Consider the following 22,811-nt stretch of genomic DNA (forward strand, 5'->3'; position numbering starts at 1 on the left):
GCCAGAGCTGGAACCTTGTCTGAGCAGCTGTCTGTGAAAGAAGCAAGGGAAAGATAGGAGAAATTAAGAGAGTGCCAGGAAATGAGCTACTGCAACACACTGAGAAGCACTGGAAACAGGGCTGCATGAAGGAAATTGAAGTGGTTTTAATCTAAGTCTGAAATGAGAGAGACCTGGAACGGGGAACATAGAAAATGCCCTTTGCTTCCATCTCCCAGATGCTGAATTTTAAAACTCCTTCACAGCAAAGCTACCTTATCCTATTTTCAGATTATAATCTAACATAACCAATGCTCTGGACTATGAACTTTGGATAGCTGTATGAATCAAGAAGATAACCACTGCTTATGTTCCACTGCTGTGCAAACCACTGAAAGCTATTGCTTTGTTATGTATCAGTAAAGCCCCCTCTTCAGCTCCTGAAAGTAGATCAAGTTCCTTAAGAAAAAAAAGAACAGACATCCTCCACCACCCAAATAAAAGGGGTGTGGGAAATGTCCCCAAGAAAATAGGTGTGTCCTGCCTGCCTCACCAAGGGAGCCATGCTATTTCAGTATAAAGGTCCATTCAACCCTGTGGCATGGACAGAAGGAAAATTCCCTCCTTTCTCCAAGTTTCCAAGTAGACAGCAGCAAAGAGCTCCTGTTTAATATTCAGCTACTGTTGCAATGAAGTTTGTGGATAAACTGAGTGTTGCCTATGCCAGAGCAGAGCTGCTCTCTACCCTGTGGGTGCAGACAGGACCAGAGCAGAGCCACCCTCTCCTCGCCTCCCGGAGCACTGCTGCAGAGCTAGCACAGCACAGACCCACCTTCCCTCCTGTTCTCGGGTGTCAGAGTGTCCCCACAGCTGCTGAGGAGGTCCTCACCTCTGCAATCTGCAGCTGGCAGTGCAGCAGCACCAGCACAGAAGGATTCACCTTCTTCATAGACCTGGAGCATGATGGCATCAGGATGTTGGCAGAGGAGGACATCCCTTATGTCTTGGCAAGTGTCATTGAAGAAGGACAAGTTAAGAGAAGGGCTTCTCTCTTAGCAACTCATTAGAGCATCCACAATGCTGACCTGTGCTTCTCTGCCACTCCCCTCCCTGTATTACCACTTCTGAAACAGGATTGGTTCCAAACAGGGCTTTTCCTTCCATGCCTGCAATTGTTCAGCAGTCCATAGTGGGGAACGTGTCTCTTCTCCAGTCCATACAGCAAGACCTGCCCTAGGAGCAATAGTTCTTTATCTGAGGTAACGGTAGCAAGTCCTCCTCAGACCTACAGCCTTTAAATTCAGCTAGGATTGTGTAAGCAGCACTTCTGCTCTCTCTATTTACTTCCCTGAATCCATTCCCTCTCCCTGAAACTGGACAGTGGGTGCTTCTAAACCAGCCTCATTTGAACTTCTGACAGCATTTGCTGACATGTATGGAAGCAAGGGATGGGTGAGCTATTTTATATTGCCTTCCAACCCATTTGAACAGCAGCTATCCAAGAATGTGACTCAAGCTCAAGTGTTAACCTGTTCTCATTTTGCTTAGGGAACAACTGGAGGGGAGGAGAGGGGAGGGCAAGAAGACAAGAAGAGACTGAAAAGACAGAGTAGGATACGAAATGAGAAAAATAAAGACTCAAGAAATGAGATCACAGAAAAACAATTTAAAATTATCTAAATCCAGCTGAGGGAAGGCTTCCATATAGGCACCCTTTGCACCAGCCCAGCTTTGGCTTATAGCCAAGAAGCTGTAAAACATAATAGATGCTTTTCTTTAACTGGAAAAAGAATTGTTGGGTTGTTTTGGTTTTTTTAAGCAATCTTCTTTGGCAGAAGAATAAAGTGTTTAAACTATTCAAAGTTAATAACTCACACTACTGTTTTATAAGGCCTTGGCTCTCTTTTAGGAAGTCTTGAAACTCTGGATGTCATCTCTCACATCTGAAAATTGATTTAAAAGGTGTATCAGAACCCTTCTTCAGTCAGAGCACTGACCTGACTGTGCTGTCACCAGTGTGAAAGACAAACAGAATTATGACTTAGAATAAAATATTTCTAATAAAAAACAGCAAGGCCATTTATCAACAAGCCTCAAACAATGGGAAATTTCATTTGAAAAGTGAGACACATCCTCTCCTGCCAACTATTGCAGTAGTGAGCCTTGGACTTAATGCAACTTTGACTCCCTGTGAAAGGATCAGTGGTTCATCTGAGGGAAATTGGAGAAGCAATTAAAAGTAAAGCTCCTCTCTCACCAAAACTAACCTTCAGTTTATCTAGTAAACTGAACATCTTCAGAAGGCAGATGCAGTAAAGCAGAGCAATAATGAAGCCTTGATTTGTCAAACCAAATATTGGCACGCACAGGCACACACAGCTGAACATTTTCTGCCTAAATAATTGCACTGAAAATCACTCATGTTGGGACCCAGCCTGCAGTGGTGAGAATGCTACTCTCATACATAAGAACTGATACCCTAAATCCAAATTCACCTTTTCTCAGCTGCATTTGCATTACACAAGCGGATGACACTTCAATCTTGTTTGAAAATCAAACCTAAAATGTAACCACCTTTGTGTCTTGTGGTTTTCCTGTTGCCTTTGGTGTCAACAAACCACTACATACAGTAAAGGTAAATTAGAAAAATTACTGTTTTAACACCCTCTTGGCTTTCTCTTATATCACAGGTTCACTCAAAAACTATGAGCCCATCAAAGAGCCTCTGAGTGTTTTATCACATAAGGGTTCACCATCTCCAGCAAACTCTGATCCAACAACTTTAGATGAATTATTGATCCAAAGGTAAGGAGGTTCCCATGCAGGTTATTCCCCATGCCTTCCCTGAAAACTAGTCTGTGGTGTCAGAGTGAGAATGCTTCTTTTGGGAAGGACAGCTGGATTTATCTGTAGCTCTGATCCATGCCTTCTCACCTTGACTTGTGGTGCTGCTTTCAGTCTTAATGACTTATACAGCAGAGTATTAGCATGGTGGTAAAAGGGTCTTATCCATGTGGGTTTGGGGAAGACAGTGAAGGAAAAAGGGGGAACAAGAAGACAGTGGGGAAGATGGAAAAAAGGGGAATGTGATGTAGGATCACCCAGCAGTGTTAGCAAACTGGGCAGACTGCCTTAAGCAGTTTCTTGAGAATAAGGAGAACCTGTGGGCATTTTGTTATGAACATCCCAGCATCAGGGTAATTCCATTCTTGGCCTTCATAGAGAGCTCTTCTGAAGCCTGTTACACAATCCTGCATGGAAAACAGGATTTTATAGCCAAAGAAGTAGCTACAAAGACTTTTTCTAAAATATCCAGACTTTTGCTTTTTACTTTAAAGAACTGATAAGCAACAGAGGCTTTCAGTGAGGTAGTCCTTTTTGGCTTAAATCCCTCAACAACAAAGGTCTAGCAGAAGACCCTGGTCCTGTATGTCAGAAATTTACATACATCCCATAAATCTGCCCTCACTCCTGCTCTCTTGCCACTGCAGCCAGGCAGAGAAAGGAGTAGCTACCTATCCCTACATTTTCAAATATAACTGAGGTTTTCTCCCAAACTCATTCTCCAACTACTCACCTCCTGTGTGTACAACTATGAGATAGTCCCTCCTTCTATTGTAGATCAAGCTGGAAGCAGTAAGCACTTGTCCTCTAAGGGTGCATGCATCCTGCTGCACCATCTGGTCCTAATTACTGAGACCAGCTGTGTTGGGGTAGTACAGAGTGCTTTCCCAGGCACCTTTCCTTCTGGAGAGGACTCCAACAGAACAATTTTAGCCAAATGTCAAGTTTGATTTAAATAAATTAATTGCCTTGGCCAAAATTGATTGCCCCTTGGCCATAAACTGAGCATATGAAACTAGACAGCCACAGTCTGCTGCAATGTCAAACCTATCTGTCTTCCTTTCCTTGGGGCATAATCATCACTGTCAGTCTGACATCCTGACACTGGCACTTAGGCAGCTCTGAAATATGCAATTTCTGATTCTCCCTGGAGCTAGAAACAATGAGCCTATGCTAGGAGTTGGTTGTATTAAAGATGCTGCTGTGCACAGAGCCTGGCAGGTCAGTACAGGTTCTAAGTCATGTGTCTGCTAAAAAGCAGGCAGTCCTGCTGAGTGGCATCTCTTGAAATTGAGCACAGAGATTTAACAGAGAATGAGACCAAAGTTCCAGCTCAAATTCAACCCATGTCCTCTTTCCTTTTCCAAAAGATCAGTTGTAATTTATAAGAGAACCACTAGAAATCTGCATTGCGAAAGCATGCAAGAGCCTAAAAAAATACCATTATTTGTAGTAATCAATAGTATCTCACTTCTATTTGGAAAAAATGGCCATTATGCAGATAATACATTTAAAATATTGCTGGTCTCAAGAAATACATTTAATTTCTCCTCAAAAGAATAAATCTGGTGCCTGCCAACTAACCATTCTTCTGAAAGCAGAAGCTAGCGGTTCTGCAGAAGAGACAGTACACGCACCTCTGACCAGGACTGGGAAGATCCATGACATTCTCAGGAGCAGATCACCACAGTCCTGAGGGCCAGCAGTGCTGCATCTCTTCACATTCAGAATCATCCTACAGCAACCATATCAATACTAGGGCTGGGCAGTCACAATCCCTTCTCCTTGCATGAAGATAATCAGCAAGTCTGACACAAATGGGTTCTTCACAGGCAAGGATGTAATTTCACATATAGCCATGCCACATAATTCAGGGCAGGAAGTAAACACAGCTGGGCAACATAGTAAAGAGCTCAGGAAAAGGAATTGTCACCTGCATTGTACTCAGATGGCATTTTGATTTGAATTTACATGTCTTTCAAAGCCCTGAGAGTAGTAGAGTAATTCACTGATCTCAGAACACTGATGTCTGAACACAAGATGCCCTCAAACATTATTGCTGGTGTTCCAAACTCTGGATTTGGACATACTTCCTCCAGAAGTATCCAGTAAGATACTTCCTGAGAGTTTTTTTGCCTAACTATGCTCAAATTATATTTTTCCCCATGACCTTTCTCTTATGTGATTTCCAGCTCTCCCTAAGCACTCTAGAGCTCTCCACAACATTCCACAGCTTCCTCTCAGTCTTGCCCATTGTACAAAGGTCCAAACCAGGTCCAAATGACAAGCCACTTCCCACCAACTCAGGGGATTTGCCCTGACCATATCAGTGCTGAAGTTCTAGCACAACTTCTGCTTCCCAGAGTAACCAGAGCCAAAACCCTGTAAGGAGCTGAACTCATAAAAAGCTGATCTTTCGTGCTGGGATCAGTCCTTCCCTCTCCGGTGTGGCAGCAGTTGTGCAGAGATCATCGAAAGCTGTCACAGAAGATACATTGGAAGAGAAACGCAGTGTGAAATTTCACTTTGCAAAGCTCATGGAGGCCATTGGTCTACCAGTGCAGAGCAAACTATTTCTTTATGCTGCTTATGAAACCTCCAATTCAGATAAACAAGGACCATATAAAAACCCTTTGATCACATGTGATCTAAGCTCAAAGAATGGAAGTACTACAACAATGAATACAAATAGTCATCTCTGGCAGCAAGAGGGAACCTAGCTCGTTTGAATTCCTGCAAACACATGTATTAGAGAGAAGCAGTATATATGTGAAGTAGCACAGCACTCTGAAGTGTGCTCATGTGAGTTTGGGTTAGCATCCCTTAGCCCAGCACTCTCGGTCCTGGGCAGCAGAGGGCACTGCTTTTATAGCCTGATTTAACCAGAAGAGCAGGAAAAGCCTCTAGAGAGTCCGGGACCTGGATTGCAAAAGGACTTATACCATATTTGAGCAAGCTTCATTCTACTTATGAAATACATTTCTTAAAGTTGCCTCCTCTTTATGCTGCCAATGGTGCTTCAATTTGCAAGTGGTGAAGTCATGAATAGCTGGTGCAAACACCTGTTGACCAAATCTTTAAATCTGGTTGCTCTACAACAAATTTTTGTTCTTTCAGAGACAGATAAATAGATTTTTTTTTCTATCCCTCTTTTTGTGCAATCTGCATCCTACAAAGTCTAAGAGCAACCATATTTGCAGGGAGAAGTATTTTTAAAACCAATAGATTTTCAGTAAAAATAGCCACTGTTGGTATTAAAATGTCATTACTGTCAAAATCTCATATTTCACAAGATCACGCAGAATAGCAAACAATAACATACACAATTCTAATAAAGCATCCTTCCAGCATATAGTAAATGTAGATCCCAATCCCAGCCTGCCCACCTATTCCACCCACTCTCTGCTTTCCAGGTTTTTCAGCCCCTTCACACTTTCATTACTGTGCAAGGTCTAGGCTTTGTCCTCTAGGTCTCCCAATCTGATCTGCTTCATCTGGACATGCCCTGACCCCCAAATTCTCCATCAATCTCTTTGTTTCACTCCTTTTCTATCAGCTTCAACTTGTAATTCTACACAATTCCCTCAGCTTACTATTTCCCAGACACATTCTTCTCACTTCCCCACCTGTGGCTTATATCTCAGTGTCCTTTTGGTCCTCAAGCTCTTCACCATTTGGCTCCTTATACAATCTTAGTAACCCATCCCTCCTCCTAGCTCCAGTGCCAAATTTTACAGTCTTTTCCAATTCACCGTTTCCTGAAGCATCCAGCTGTGGGTGAGTTCCTCTCTTCATAGCGGTCCCTGGTCCAGAAGTAGACCTCTTCCTCACCATGCTTGAGTCTTGCTCCTTCTGTTTTTCAGTCAAGTGGATTTCTTATCATGCTGATCACAGAAATTGCCTTTATTCACAGAAAGTGCCTAGATCTGGACCAGTCAGCTTTTACAGCTACAACATCAGAAATTTTCTCAGCCCTCAGCACAACACACATTCTCTCCATGGGCAGGAGCTCAGGAATTTTAGGTGCTAAAATCTAAGTCTAAAATTTGTGTGCATTGTGGACAGTGGAAAAGGACCTATAAGTCTATGGATTTTCATGAGTGTGGAGAAGATAAAACCCTTGCAATCCCTAAATGTCATTTTGCATATCAACAGAAAGCAAAGTTGCTTGAAGGAGAGAACAACAGGAATCCAATAATATTTTCCAATAATAAGAAATTATTGGGAAACAGGGATCCAATAATATTAAGTCTAATAAACAGTTTATTTTTTTATATATTAAAAAAACCCTTGTCTCTGGCAGATGGTCAGTAAGTAAAAGGATAACCCTGATGATTATGAGCCTCTAAATGTTAGAAACGCATAAAGATCTCATAAACAGAATTTCTGAACATTTTTAATTCTTGGTAAGGCTGCCAGTCCCAACAGATATAACTAAGGTATTTTGATGAAAGCTTAAGGAGCTTCAGAAGAACAGATATGTTCCTAGGCTTTAGGATCTAAAAATACTAGGGATGAGAATTTCTGCTGTCTACCATTAAAAAGTCAAAAATCAGGAATAGAAACTGCCCAGTCATACCAATTACTAAAATCACTGTTAAAATATACACATGAACAGAGGGAACCTGAATGAAACTGAGGTATGAAAAAGTCCTTCACTAGGTATAACATTCAAATCTATTAGTAACTTCACACTTCTCAATAATTTGGTTAGCTCAGATTTAAAAAGTGCTTCTTACCTCATCTTGTGGCCTTTCATGGTGTGAAACTCCCACTGACTAGAAGAGTTTGGGGAATTTTTCCTGAATAAGATCTGCTGGGCTCCCTCTTCTCTTTTAGTTGCTAGAACAGGAGATATAATTTCTAAAAATTGCTATAAGACAACATTTAGAAAATGCATTTAAATTTCATTTGAAAACAAGCTCGTTGCATGGCTTTATTCTGAGGATTGCTTTTGATTTGAAATATACATAATAAATCTTAATTAAAATGATTACTCATTTTTCAAAATTACTAGTGCCTCAAAATACAAACCAAAATTGGGAATTCATGCCTCAAGTGTAACTTAAATGAGATAATTGTGATAAACTAATTATAAACTCTCATCAATCATCACATTTTTAACACAACATGGACCAGGTCAGCCAGCATTTCAAATCTCTTCCAGCAGCAGTACAGTGAAGCTGGAAACAGTCTGCAACAACACAAACCCTTCTTTGCAGAATTATATGCAAGCTCCCTTTGCCCACAGGGAGCTGAACCATGATCATGCTCCATGTCAATAGAGCATGGCCACCAAGGATCTTTTCCAGTGCCTTTATGCTTGCAGACCCTAAGAATTCCAGAGACAAAACTGGGATTTGGTCTGTTGGGGCATTGCATGGCTTCTGTCACCTACAAGAGCAGAGGTCACACAGCACTGCTTCTGCAGTGCTGCAGGAGAATTATTATGGGGCTTTAATGTATATTGTTCTAGTAGTCAGATCCTTTCTTTCCCACTACAACTAGACAAGGAATTTTAGGATTAATTAAAGGGATTGAGGTGAGAAAACTGGTTTGCCATCATGAGTTTGTACTGATTTTGGTAACTGGGGAAAAACTCTTCAGGCTCTGGATCAAATTGCTTGTTGTTACAGTGAGAGAAAAAAATACACCTCCTCTAAACTCCTACCTCATGTTTAAGATTAGGTGGAGTAGGAACCTCTCCAGGCCTGAGCCTGCCATTTCACAGCAGTGAAAAATTATCCAAGGTGGCACTGCCATGGTCTTGACATCCATCTGCACGTCTGCCACTTCTGCTCCGTTGGCACTCCCTTTGAGCTCACTCTGTAGTGAGACAATACACACACAGATCTAGTTCTACCAAAAAAAGAGAATCATTTTCCAAGAGTTTAGCTGCCCAGACTTGCTTACTGTGAATGGGATAAGCTTGAGTGAGTGCTGGCATAAAAGCAGAGGTAGATATCTGCCTCAGGGAGTAGAATGAAAAAAAAAAAAAAAAAAAAAAGAATTGAGCAGCTATATCAGCTTAAACTGCATACAAAATCATAACAATTGTGGAAATAGGGAGGCATCTTATAGCTATTCTACTTCATAGAAATAGTTCAGTATTGACTGACTTAAAGTAGTATCTGGTGAATAGGGCATTTAGCATGTTCAAGAACCTTTCCAAGTGACCAGAGAAAGCAGAGCAGCTCCATGAAGAGACTGACCTGCCCTGGAACAGGCAGTAACATGTGGGATGCAATGGAATAATACACCTCTGACTCTAACCTGGATCCCCCACCCCCAGCATGAAGATCCCAGTCGCCAGACCACTCTGACAGAATCACTTGTTTGCCTGCCTTTAGTTTTTGTGTGAAACTTTAAAAGCTTTCTATTTTGTCCCCAAACAGAAAAGCAAGACTTAGAAAATCCCAGCAAATTTTGTAGGACAAAAATATCTCCTTCTTGCTAAATATAATTTTTGTGTTCCAGTCCCATGAGTACTGGGAACCCTCTGTCACCTCAGCTGGGAGAAAAAGTATTTCTCAGTATTTCTTGTTTTGTTTATGGATATTCCGTGTTACAAGAATAAAACTGGGAAGGAAGGAAGAACAACATCTTTGAAAGATCAAATTACAATTAAGAAAGAAACCATCGTAAAAGAAGGAAAAGTAGAGTACTGATCATTGCTATGCAGTGTAACAGCTCTCTGAGACACAGAAACACAAGCTGGGCCTGCCATGGCCATGGGGAGCATTTCACTTCTAGCTGCTGTTTCACCTCTTCAGAGCTTCCACTGGGTTTATTATCATTATTGCTTTCTGTGATATTTTCAAGTTTTCATCTCAGACCATAAGTAAAATTATGTTGGAAAAAGTGAAAGAAAAGGGAAGACAGGCAGGATCAAATTACCAGTTACAGGATCATAAGAAGATGCTTTCTATTTATGAATGTTTTTCATAGCATGACCCAGACATTTTTCTAAGAAATTTCAATTTTCAATAGATTTAACCCTTGAGAGTGAAGCAATGTGAGGGGTTAGGAGTCTGTTAAACTCTTAAAACATACTTCTGAAAGATTTGTTTTGTTTTTTTTAGTTAATACATCCAAAAGTTATCGTTAGATATACGTTCATTCTAGTAGTGTCAGTTAAGAGCTTATACACTGATTTCACTTTGCATACCGGAGAGAACTCCTCACTGCTCTTGGTCCTTCCCTTGAGAAAACAGTAAAGAGCATATCTGATTTTCCAGATTTCAGGGTAATGAAGAGGCTCCCTTTTTTTAAGAAATAAGCTTTTTAAAAGCCTACCCACTCTCTGAAACCCTTGACAATATTCTTGCCCTGAAAATAAGCCACCAAAAAATGAGCTTCAGATAGTTGCTGCTGCTTTATCCCTTCCACAAGGTTTTGGCCACCCCCACACTGACTTGGCTGCCCCAACCCCCTAATGCCCAGTGTTTAATGTCTGATAATGCATACTGACCATCTATCCAGTGACTATCTCAGCCACAGCTCTCAGGCTCTCATCCTCCTCTGTAAGTACAACACAGGCTCCAGCTCTCACCCTCACGCTGGTATTTCCTTTCAGTTGCCTGGTTCTTCTGACCTCCTGGTCTGGGACTGCACAAAGACCACACTCGCAGCCCTCTCTGAGCTCTCAATAACATTTCCAGCTGTTTTTCTTTCACATTCTGCTTCTTAATGACTTAACAACTGAGCTCTCCTGTGTGCCAAATCTAGATCTAGTTCACATAAGCTGAAGGAGTTTCTCTGGACGTATCATCATGTGCTGATTAAAAGCTATCCTATCATTTAGCAAAACCAATATAAAAATGATGAAAAGGAAGCCATTTTACACACACTGACCAACACATGGATTTTATGTTGTTGCATAAATTACTTTATCACATAACAGAAAAAAATCATGGTAATTTATGCAACAGGGAGAGAGCAAGCACAAGGAATAGCAGAGTATTTTTCCTCTGTTAACTCCTCAGTTACAACGTCGTGCAGATGACTTTTTTTTTTTTTTTTTTTGCTGAGGGCTACTAACGTGTGGTGAAGAGCTGCACCCAACCTGTCCAGAACCACTTGAACTGATGCAAGGATGTAACCGTACTCTGAAGCTCAAGAGAATTTATCCCTGAGGCAGAAAAACAATTAGCTGAACGAAGACAGATATAGATTACTGAGTACTGAGATACTTACTTCCTAAACGAGGGAATATATCCTTATGGCAGTAGCGACGCTAAGGAAGGGGAGATGAGGGAAATGACCGAGCGGGTGCGAAGCCCTGCCGGAGAAGGAGAGGCGAATAGCAGCCAATCCTGTGGGGTAATCAGGAGTGCGCTTCCCGGCAGGAGGGATTAGGCTGAGTTTCCCAGTTACATTCCTCCATCTCAGGGTTTCACTCCTGGAGAAGAAATGCACCATATGCACCAGATCTGGAAGCAGTTCAGGAGAACCCCCCGCTGCCACCCCCTTTCTTCCCTCAAAGCCGGCGCCATCCACACATAAGCAGAGAGGTGCAGGGGATGGGGGGCAGCGCTGCGCCCCGGGGCTGAGGGACGGGAGGTCAGTGCCGGGGCAGGACCCCCTCCCGGTGTGGGGTGGCCGTGCATGGAAGAGAGGGGCTGTGGCATGAGGTGGGACGGGGTGTGTGGGTGCTCGCTGGGGGAGGGTGCTTTGCTGGGGAGGGAGGGAGCGAACGGAGGAAAGGGCTTCCCTGCATCGAGGGAAGAAGCCCCTCTGCAGGAGCTCCGGGGGCATGGAGGTAGGGGGGCCTGTGAAGGTGGGGGGCCTCTGGGGCAGGGATTGCTGCCTTTTGGCGGGGCCCTTGGGGAGGAGGGAGTCAGCCTCCCGGCGGAGGAGGGACCTTCGCTGGAGGGGAACCGGGGAGCTGAGGAGGTCTCTGCGGGCTGGAGTACCGGGACCTGGGTGGGGGGCTCTGAGAAGGGAGCTTGTGGAGGAGGGGAACGACACGACACCTGAGGGGTCTGCGGGGGCTCGGAAAAGATTTTGGTGGCATTGAGAGGGTCTGCAGGGGGGGCTCTAAGAAGCTCTGGGGAAACTCGGGGGTCAGGCGGGAGCTCTGAGGGCTCCGAGGAACAGGGGTTGGGAACTGCCGGACTTCGAGGGTCTCGGGAGGGATTTAGGGAAGGTTGAGGGAGCTCCGCCGGCATTTGGCAGAACTCCGTAGAGCCTCGGAGAAAATCTGGGAACGAGGAGAAAGGCTGCAAGGGGCTAGGGGCGCTCTGAGGGGATGGTGGAAGCCCGCGGGAAGGCTCTGAGGGGGTCTCTATGGGGATAATCTGGGAAGGCTTTGAGGAGGGTCTGAGGGGAGGCTCTGAGGGGGCTCTGAGAGGATTTGGATGGAGAGCCCCCGGGGGTGCCTGACGGAAGGTCTGAGGGGAGGCTCTGAGGGGATTTGAGGAGGCTGTCTAGAGATTTTAGGGGAGAGCCATGGGGACGCTTTGGGAGAAGCGGGTGTCTAAGGAAAGACTCTGAGGAGACCAGCGAGGCTCTGAGGAGGCTTGGGGGCTCAGAGGGCCGGAGTGGGGGCGGGCTGCGGGGGTGCCCCGCGGGCGGTTGCAAGTCCCTTTTCCCTCCTGTGCAGGCTGCTGCCTTCCTACCCCCGTTACCGTGGCAACCACCCGGGCTCCCCCAGCCCCGCACCGCCGCCGCCGCTGCCGCCGGAGCTGCTGGGCAGCCGCCTGCCGCCACCAGACATGGAGCTACTGGCCGCGGCCCTCAGCGCCGCTTGCGCCTTCGACCAGGAGGGCTCGGCGGGACACCTCAGCAGGTGAGAGGGGGTGCTGAGAGCGGGAGCGCGGGGCGCGGGCGGGCGTAGGGGCCGCTCTCCCGCCGCTGTCCTGCCACTGCTCTGAGGGCGCCTCCGCCTCTCCGCAGGGTCCCCGCCGCCTCTGAGGAGACCCCTGCCCCCGGCACGGCCGCGGCACCGCCCGCACACCCCATGACGGCAGACTCCTGGAGGAACCTCATCGAGCACATCGGTAAGGAGCCGTGCCCATCGCGGGATGTCCGGCCGCCGCTGCGGCCTCAAACTTCGCCGCTTCTCCCGCTCCCCGCACCGACGGCGGCACAGCAGCCCCTAGAGGTGCCCCTCAGCCCGGCCGGACTGCACCTGCCGGGCCCCTGAACCCCCAAACCCAGAGCTAAAGACAAATGGTGCACAGATGGGGGGTGTTAAGGGTGGGGTAAAGGCTTGTGCTGCAGGTCCCCAGCTCCCTATCCTTGCTGGGAACCTCCTCATCATCATTACCGTGGCATTTTGAGGTCTTTAGGGGCATCAGGTTTGCACGTTGCCTGGCAGTGGATTAATGCTATTGCGGAACAGCCTAACCTTGTTCATAAATTACGATTATTCTTGTGATTACTAAACAATCATTAAGGCTACCCCAAACTTCCTACTAAAATATGATTTTGCATACTCCAGAAGGCATAAGACTAAAGTATTTTTTCATCCATCCTCTTGGACATTAGTTGTATGCACCAGGTTCTGCATCTATTCAGTGTAACAGCCACTGGCATAGCACTTTCAACACAAGAGTAAGTTATTTTACCCTTTGTGGTCTCTAAAAAGACAAAGTTGAGGTTATCTGGGTGACTATGGAGGAGACTGTTAAGCTTTTGCTCTTATGGTATTTTATCTTTATCTTTTGTGGGATGGGGAGAGGACCTCCACAGCTTGTTTCTTGGTTTCCCATATCAGAATTTTGACATTCCTCAGAGGGATTTCATCAACAGCAAAGCTAAATCTCATCCTGAGGCAGGTTTTATGGTGGGAATATAGAAGCTTTGTTTTTAAACACTCCTGCTCAGTTTCAGGAAATGGAATCAACATACTTGAATCTAGAGGGCAGGAATGTAGCACTTAGCATGGGAAAATCGAATATATAACTCTCACAAGCAGCAATGCAAACCTCCCTGGCAGAAATGAGAAGGCTTCTTAGGGTGTCTCTGCTGTTTGCTGCAGGCTGTAGCATGCAAGGCTGATTCTTGGTACACCTGATGCCTCTGGGACAGTGCTGGAAAAGGAGGCTGGTGTGAAACCAGCAGCCTGCCAGCATCTGTCAGACAAACCAGCTGAGTTTGGGGCCTCCTGGAGGAAAGTGGTGAACAATTTGCATGATTGTTGCCAGATCTGTTACCTCCTTTTGGCTGTGTAGATACTAACCTACCAAGGGAGCTGTGTCAAAACACTCTTAGTTTACTGGGACTGTGCACCTTAGAGGTGAGATAAAAATACTAAAACCAGCAGGAGTTCAGAGCAACCCAGTTGCTGTATTCATATATATTTTTATGTGTTGTATATCAGAGGGAAGCTGTGCAAAAACTCTGCACGCATCAGTGTAACTGCAAGTAGGTCTATTGCACCTTTATGGAGGAGACTGGGTTTTGACAATCTGAGGTGTTTTGTTTATCTCCACCAGAGATGTTACATCAAATGCCTGGAGCTCACTCACTCCTTCCTTCTCTCCTGCTTTTGAGACATTAGTGGACTCTTTGCTTGAAACTGGAGCAGAGAATTTCAGAGAAAACCTCTCTGGGCCTCCTGGGATTTTACATAGCTTTCAATGCAATAACATTTACTTGAAGAGCGCTGCTAACTCTCTAAGGCAAGGATTTCCACAATTAGTAACTAGTTTTTCAATTCCCCTCCCAGGTTTTAAGAGAGCTGGGAAGGGAGACTGTGACAGCAAAATTAAATGGAATAAACAAAAAGGGAAATGTCTGTTATGTACTATAAAAATTATATTAACATGCCTTATGAAGATCAGTCTTAAACACTTAAGCCAACAGATAACACCAAACTCATGCTCTGACCACAGGGTTAACCGTTAGCCAGGTCACAGTAGGGACAGTTGGGACATTAAGCAATGAAGGGAGCTTATGAAGGTCTCTGACATTTTGTACTTGTTCACTTACTGAAAGTAAACATTTACTAAATAATTATATAATCTGAGTCACATTCAGTTATTGATCCCAGCATTTTTTCTACACATTCAGTCAGTTCCTAGATGTCTTGTTGTCTCCTTTCAACATGTCAAAACCTTGTTCCTTGACCTTTCATCTGTTACCCCTCCTGTGCTGTGATCATCTCCTTTTCCATCTAGACAAGGCCATAGCTTCTCTCCATCTCTCTTATCTACATACTTTTTCTACTCATTGTAACCTCTTTACCAACATATGGGTAGACCCTTAGGGCAAAGACAGCAGGGATATCTTTTATCCTTGCTAGCACACCCTCCTTATTTCTTCCTACCCTTCTGCCTACACATCTACCTGTCTTTTGTCTTTTTTCTGTACCATCTTTCTGCTTTCTCCCCAGATTGCTCTCTTAGAGCTGGTAGAGCTTCAACCAGTCTCTCTTGCTGTCATTTCCAATTGAATTCTGATGGTGGATGCTTTCCATCAGTCAGATCTTTCCATGTCTGTATTTGCTTTGCCTGCCACTGACTGCTCCATAGCTCTTATCCAGTCAGTCAGAGAACCCGGAAACAAAACCAGCTTTCCTTATCTGGGTCTTATTTTGTTAAAAGCAAGAGATAAATAGCCTTTGGGATCTTTTAAAAAGGGCTGCTCTTCAGGTTTGCATGAAGGACCTTAAATTCCCCTTACACAAAGCATCCTCTGACTTGCAAGGCAGAGCCAGCAGCGCAACATGGCTGTATACCTGCAGTCAAACACTGCAAGTATCATTATCTCCAATTTGAGTAAAATAGACTACGCTTCAGTTTCCCAGTGTGTTTTCCCTTGAGTCAAGCACTGCCCACGCTGCTGCAGGATGTTGCTTCCCAGCTTGTCCTGCTCTCTATGGGGCAAAAAGAACCCAGAACCCTCGAGCACAGGCTGGCCATATGGATCAGTACCACCAAAAGCAGCTCCAATTTAGCAGGCTCTCTGCTACATACCTGAAGGAGTGTTTCCACCCTGCTACATCCTCCCTGATGGTGAAAAACAGCCTGAAATGCTTAGGAAAGCCATATAAACCTAGTTGACGCAGAGAGAAATTACATAAGTGGCAGCAGCATGCAAAACTTCAGGGGAAGTCTCCTCTGCTCAGTATTGTGTAGGAAGCTAACAGAAGACTGTATGGTTTCCTAGGCACAGCTACCCTTACTGCTATTTTAATCTGGTGTTGAACATCTTTCCAGGAAGAACAGATAAGAGGACACAGACTGCAGTAATGCTGTGCTTATTCCTGTGCCTTTCTCCAGCATATTTCCTATATAGTTTTAACACTGACTGGTACAGAGCCTCATTGAAACTGGTCCAGAGATTTAATAGGCAACAACATCTTCATTTCTGCCTGCTTTAGACAAACTTTTAATCCCATTGTTTCTCATTACACACAGAATCTCAGATCAAATATCATGAATACATGTGACCAGATAAATTTTAACCTCTAATGATTTATACAAAAATTATTTAGGATAGTTTTGTTAACATCAAAGGCTTTTCTCTTTATTCATTCATGTTACACTGCAATTCAAGTATAAACCAAGGAAGATAATGTAAACTGTGCTTCAGTTTCATTAAGGGAGGAAAGTGACTCAGTGTGCTCATGCTCTCCTGCCTTTACATGTCTTCTAAATTACATTTTATATTCAAGCAATTAAAATTCTGGGTCCTACAGATGGTTCAGAAAGAAAAATGGGACAGTTTGAAAGCCCTCAGAGAGACAAAGGATGTTCTAAAGATTGGCAGTGAACTTCAGGATTCCTACCTTTTCCGTGCTGTCAATTGATATTGGAGTGGAGGCAAATCCAGTGCAATTTCATCTACTCCTGAAGTTAGTAATTGAAACTTGGAAGACACCTGGTGTCATTGATGTGCTGCCCCATGGCGTGAACTCAGAGCCTGTTCCTTAGTGCTGTAGCAAATAGGTGCCTTTTGGACATTAATTTTGTATCTTCAAGCATCATAGAAGCTAAGATGGAAAACAGCAGGATATTAAGCAACATGTCCAAGACTAACCATAAGATCCAAAACAAACCTAGTCACTGTAGTTAGTTGTCCCAAAACTTCACCTGTCCAATGCCAGTAAAGCAGCTCAGTGTTTCCTCATTAAGGATTTTTGTGGCCATCAAATTGCTCCTTTTAAAGTCATTTCAATGTGAACAGTATTACTTTTCCAGACACACACTTAAACATAGACATCAGCCTGTATAATTTGTAACATCGTAATATAACAGAGAAAATCAAGGTTTAAAAGACATTTAAAAGCCTGACAAATCAGTTCTTTTATGTCTTCTGAGTGATCATGGATTCATCTGACTGTGTTACTAAATGTTTCGTGAGAGCAGATTGTTAACAAGACTTTAGATTTAGAAATGGCCTTCCATTTATAGTTTCCACTTCTGGCTGAAGTAGGAATACTGTAACAGGCTTTTCACCCTGCTTGGAAAAGACATCTCTCACCTCTGCTGAGGTGAACTAATGCAAAGCAGTTGTCCTTTCCCATAATACTTTTCTACTATCTCGTTCAATTGGAACCTCTCAGACCTGCTATGTTCCTTCCTAGGGCTCTTGTACCAGGAATATCGAGATAAATCTACACGCGAGGAGATTGAAACCAGGCGATTGCAAGATTCACAGACAGACCCTGAGGAGACTTCACCCAGTGAGGAAAACCCATCTGAAGCAGAACCCACAAGTACAATTGAAAACAAAGCTCCACCACAAATTAATTTGCTGAGAAATTCCAACTCCAGGTTCAACTTATGGCAGGATCTTCCTGAGGTCCAGAGCAGTGGTGTCCTCAGCATCCTCCAACCAGATGAGATCAAGCTGCAGGAGGTAATGGAGGGATATTACAAATATTTCTTAACTGTGTTGCTGCTTAAAAAATGGAGATTGAGTTAGGCCAAATGATCAAGATTTAAAAACTAAAAGCTTCACAGCAGTCACAGACAAGCCTTGCCCTGTTGAGTACTTTCTGAGTTGCACTGGTTAGCACACCATTCACTCTTTATTGTGAAACTGCAGACATTGTTCTATATGCTACTGCCGCTGGACGTTTCTGTACCAAAAGGAACTTCTTTTCCCTTTTCTGATTCAGTGTTAGGAGCAATTCACAAAGGAAGAGGGATATTTAGGAGGTTTTTACAAAAGAGTTTTTAGGAGGTTTTTACAAAAGAGTTACTCGTTTCAGGGCACAATAATCCTTTTCTGAAGTAACTATCAGGACACATAACTTTCCACCAGAAATCTTAAAAGAATTCAACCATTAACTGTAAGGTTTTGAATATGACATTAGTAGAAATAGAAGAGATAGAGATTGATAGATGTCCTTATATTTAATTGTTGTTACTTGGAGTCTATTGCAAACAGTAAAAAGTAATGACAGGTGTATTTGCATTTAGCTATGCAGTGCAGTGACATCACTATTTTAGAGCCATGTGCTGTGATTTACAGGACTACATCAAACACTGAAAGGAGTAGGTGGGGGTAGCTGTCACAAGTGATGACAACATCAGCTGCACCACAATTTACAACTGGTCGCTATTTTGGGTATCATGGGGAGTGTGAGTTCTTTGTCACTGCATAGCACTGCATTCATAGCCAGCAGTGGAGAGGGCAAACCCTGTTCAGTGTGCGGTTTGCATTGTGGTATGAGGAGTGGGCTTGCCAAGGCGTAATCCCATAAATCCAGCTGTACTCCTGCACCAGGACTGCTTCTGATGAGATGGTGAGATGGGTGTGGCAGTGTATCTGCCTAGCCCTGGCTCACAGGATTGTACCCAAAGTGCTGAAGAACATCTCGGGGTGTAAGCAGTCCCTCCTAAGTTCCCTGAGACTTCCAAAACCCACACAGTGCCAGTCCTGGCTAGGGCTGTAACTTGATTGTCACACTGGAAAGGTTCATCTTGTGCACCCCAAGGGCTGTGTTATTCACACCCTTAGTGGAGCAGACTGGTGTTTATATACAGTAGTTTGGGCTAGCACGCACAGGCTGTTAGTGTATCAGGGTTAGGGCTGAAGGTGAATGAAATTATTTGTTGTTTTTCCGTGTTCTTCTTCTGCACTGGTTATTTGGATTTGTTCTGTTTACCTGGCAAAACATGGTACTTCCAAGTGCCAGCATTAGAAACACAATCTGGCATCTGAAAAATTACAAGCTTTTATTTTTACTTCAAAATTAAGAATTTTTACAAAGAAATATTTTACTTAAAAGTGTGCATTATAGATTTCAAAACTTGTCTTTTCTGTTAAGTTACATTTGTTACCTGTATGTGTTTTTGGGAAAAAAATCTTGATGCTGCTAAACCCCAATATTAAGTGTGCACAATTTTCTTCTTTCTGTTAAAATAAACAGAATAAAGCAGTTGGAGAATGGGACAGTGCTGTCATAAAGAAGTGCTGTGCCTTCTCCACTGTTTATCAGACCTGAAATTTTCTTCCTGCTTGTCCTGGGATTAGCACAGTAAGAGATTGTAAAATTGCTCAAAGCCAGAAAGTTGTGAAATTGGCTGAACATTGAACAGATAGAGTGGAGAATTTGCTTTGTGAGGAGAATCAAGGTCAGAAAACAAGGAGGGCTAAAGAAGTCACTGAAGCTATTGAAGAGATGATGTTGAATTCAGCCTTGCTCTAAGCAAGCACTACTTGCTCTTGCAGTTCTGGAACTTTGTTCATGTTGGATGTGAACTGTGAGAGTGAGCTGTACATGAGGGCTTAATTTAGTGAATGTAAACTGTTCAGCATCATAAAGGAGAATTGGAGAAGTTTTCCTGAAGTACAGGACAGCAGAAATTCTGGAATAAATATCTTAAGGACAAAACTGTATTTTCTGACCCATTTTATCTTCAAAACTGTAGTAAACACAGGGGCTAGAAAAGCTTGCTTGTCTTCAGCCAGGAAAGGTGGAGCAAGAGTATTATTTTGATCATAGGGAGAAATACTGGTACACAAATGGAAAGAAAGTTGAACACCCTGCTTTGTAGCTGAGGAAGGGAACACCACCGTAGCTGTGACAGAGCAGGGCTTAAACAGTCAGAGAAAAAGTTGGTTATCTGAAATGATCTTCAAAGTGAAAGAGACTGGAACAAGAAGAGAAATCTGATGTTCATTAGTGGCAATGGTGGAAAATTACTGAGCAGCTTATCAATGCAAGAATTAAAAAAAAAGGGTTTTCAAGCATCAAAACAAGAAACTTGACTGGAAGAAGAGTGGATGCTTGAAAAGTGTCATGGAAAGTAATTTTTTTTATTGTTCCCATTGGAACAAACAAGACAGATATTTTCACTATAGAGTTCATTATTTCTTTAGTATAGCCTGCATTCTGGACCTGCCCTTGCAGGTCTGGCACCCTACACTATAGCAAACAGCAAACACAAATTCTACAGTCAGACTTAAGCAGAAAAAAAATCCTGACTTGGAGTCTCTGGAAAGCTGCAGCGCAAAATGATTGGAGGTGTCAATCTTCAGGATACCTGGAAGGGACAGGCTATCCTAACACACCCTGTATATCTTTGCCTATTTCCACCTCTCTCATTTATCAAATAAAAAGGTACAGTTAAAGCTGTAAAAGTTACATTTAGGACTGAGCCAGTTATGCAGAAAGAGAGAGGTTCTCTCACAGGTTCATCTAGTGCCTGGGTAAAGCTTCTGGAAGAAGCTGAGCTGATGCTCCTCCACTTTTCTCATTAGGAATCTGGCCTTGAAAAAAACCCAGCATCCTCTTATTTCTTAAACACTGTCTGTTCCATGGTCACTGACTAAGTTCATCTGCATAGACACCCTTTGCTCTGTCTTCCATCTGGGGGCTGTACAGACACAACCTCCTCCTCCTCTGGTGCAGGAAACCACTTGTTGGACTTAAGTGCCCATTGGGAACATTTCCTAGGCTGCCAACTCTGTGAAGAGCTGAAATGTCACTTAAATTGCTATTTTAGCAGCTCTGGATTGAGTAACAGTCCCTTCTTGCTGAACCCATTCACCCAGATCTTGGACTGCAGCACAGTGTCAGGGACACAACCCACGTCTCTACCTTGAGTTCTTATGTGATGCACAGTGATATTTCCAGGAAAAAGCCAAAAACTGATCAGTGGAAAATTCCAAATAATTTCTTTAAAGGGGAAAAACAGACAACAACCAAGCCACAAGACAGACCCCCAGCTAATTTAGAGTATATTTCTCTATGTACACATCACAAAAGCCACTGCATGTACCTGTGGCTCCATATGACCTCCTCAACATTAGCTGGGCCCCAGCAGCCAGTGAGAACCAGCAGAGCTCAGGGACTGACACTCACACTGCCTGGCCAGCTCCCCCCTCAGCAGGGTGCAACAGAGGAGCTGTGGGAACAAAGGGAGCATTGAAGCAGCTTTAGATTCAAGGGAGCAAAACTTTCACTGAGCTACCAACTACCTCCCTTAGTAAAGGCAGCATGGGCCATGGGCCCCAGGACAAGGAACCCAAGGTACCCCTTCATCAGGAGATGCCTGAAAGATCTAACAGCTTTTCATTTTCTGGAACCTCTTGTGAGAATCTTCACTTAATCTTACTTCAACTAATGGATTCAGTAGTTGTGTAAATAAACACCTTTTGTATCTACCTCTGAACAGAGACAACATATACTCACCCAGAGAGTAAGGAATCTCTGAGTGGTAATAGTGGAATGTCTCTGCAGCACTTGTAGAAGGTAGAAGACTTTATATCAACATCTCATTAAACTGATTTTTATCTCTGAATGAAACCATCAATTTGCCTTTCCACTTCCACAGACCACATCCTTGGCCTGAGGAAACCAGGCTTTGCTCCAGGCTTTTCCCTTCTAACAGGATCAGCAAAGGCTGAAATTTGGAGATTATTTATGATTTCTAGTAATACTTAGGGACTACTGTATCTTGTCCTGTTCTGTTGTGAATTGGGGCAGAAAAGTGTATGGCCAGGGCTGACCAGGGAGGCTTACTTGGACAGTAACAGCTGTATTTCCTCTAGGTCAGGGCTGATGGTTGTGAGAGGAAGACTCCCCTGATTAACTCACTATCTCCTGTAACATGTGGCAAATGCATTGTGGGCTTACCTCTCCCTGCAGCCTGGGCCTGCAGGGTGGGTGCAAGGTCCATGGCTGTACAGCACAGATGTTCTCATTAATGCCCGGTGTGCCTCTCTGTAGAACGTACCTGCTGACTTCCTTCTTTGGGATTTCCCCCCAGGCCATGTTTGAGCTGGTTACTTCCGAAGCATCATATTACAAGAGTCTGAATCTGCTGGTGTCTCACTTCATGGAGAATGAACGTCTGAAAAAGATCTTACACCAGTCTGAGGCACACATCCTCTTCTCCAACGTGCTGGATGTCATGGCTGTCAGTGAGCGGTAAGTTGGCTGCTGAATGGCACTGAAAGCAGCAGCTTTAGGCAACTGCAGTTGTAGAGGGATGGAGGAGCTGACTTCTCCTGGGAATTGCCTGGGACAGATAGGTCACAATTAATATGGGTGCTGACTTTCTCATTTAGCTTCCTGTTGGACCTCGAGCAGCGAGTGGAAGAGAACATTGTGATCTCGGACGTGTGTGATATTGTCTACCAGCACACAGTTAATCACTTCTCTGTGTACATCACCTACGTCTCCAACCAGACCTACCAGGAGAGAGCCTACAAGCAGCTTCTGTGAGTTCTAGCACTTATTGCTGAACTATTTTGCAAAATTTTACAGGCCACAGATTTAGCTGTAATTTTGGTATTTATGAGAAAGGGCTAGATAGCACAGAAATGGGGTTTCCCACTTCATGATTTCTCACTGCATCCGTAAAAAGAAAACACAATTAAAGGCTTTATAGTAAGGATTGGTTGATGCAGGTAACATGGCAAGTAAATTCAAGGACTTTCTCAACTGCAGGAAATATTTATGGTGCATGCAGGGCCATGTACATGCTTGTGTAATGCATGTATTTTTAACCTGCAAGTAGAGGCAAGAGATGGAAGGCCAAGAATATAATACAGATCTCTGATATTATAGAAGAATAGCC

The 22,811-nt window shown here is 43.8% G+C and overlaps 2 protein-coding genes across 7 annotated transcripts in view; one reads left to right on the forward strand and one right to left on the reverse strand.

Annotated features, from left to right (window-relative positions):
• The window catches only part of NEU2 (neuraminidase 2), a 36,260-nt gene extending 25,082 nt beyond the window's left edge, over positions 1-11,178 (reverse strand). The window contains exons 1-3 of one of the 2 annotated variants that reach the window (XM_053986674.1): positions 11,020-11,178; positions 8,495-8,649; positions 7,563-7,665 (exon numbers count right to left, since the gene is read on the reverse strand). The gene's annotated coding sequence lies outside the window, so the exon portion shown is untranslated. The remainder of the gene's footprint in view (positions 1-7,562; positions 7,666-8,494; positions 8,650-11,019) is intronic. The other variant, XM_053986675.1, reaches the window with a different exon arrangement.
• Positions 1-22,811, forward strand: part of NGEF (neuronal guanine nucleotide exchange factor) — a 37,491-nt gene that overhangs the window by 908 nt on the left and 13,772 nt on the right. For 2 of the 5 annotated variants that reach the window (XM_053986653.1, XM_053986654.1), the window contains exons 2-7: positions 2,670-2,784; positions 12,428-12,613; positions 12,721-12,824; positions 17,360-17,634; positions 21,999-22,159; positions 22,300-22,452. In XM_053986653.1, coding sequence (XP_053842628.1) covers positions 2,670-2,784; positions 12,428-12,613; positions 12,721-12,824; positions 17,360-17,634; positions 21,999-22,159; positions 22,300-22,452 — 994 coding nt within the window. Of the gene's footprint in view, positions 1-2,669; positions 2,785-11,283; positions 11,386-11,518; positions 11,585-12,427; positions 12,614-12,720; positions 12,825-17,359; positions 17,635-21,998; positions 22,160-22,299; positions 22,453-22,811 lie in introns of those variants that run through there. The other 3 variants (XM_053986657.1, XM_053986655.1, XM_053986656.1) reach the window with 3 other exon arrangements.

This window comes from Vidua macroura, chromosome 10 (assembly GCF_024509145.1).
Source record: "Vidua macroura isolate BioBank_ID:100142 chromosome 10, ASM2450914v1, whole genome shotgun sequence".
NCBI classification, from domain to species: Eukaryota; Metazoa; Chordata; class Aves; order Passeriformes; family Viduidae; genus Vidua; species Vidua macroura.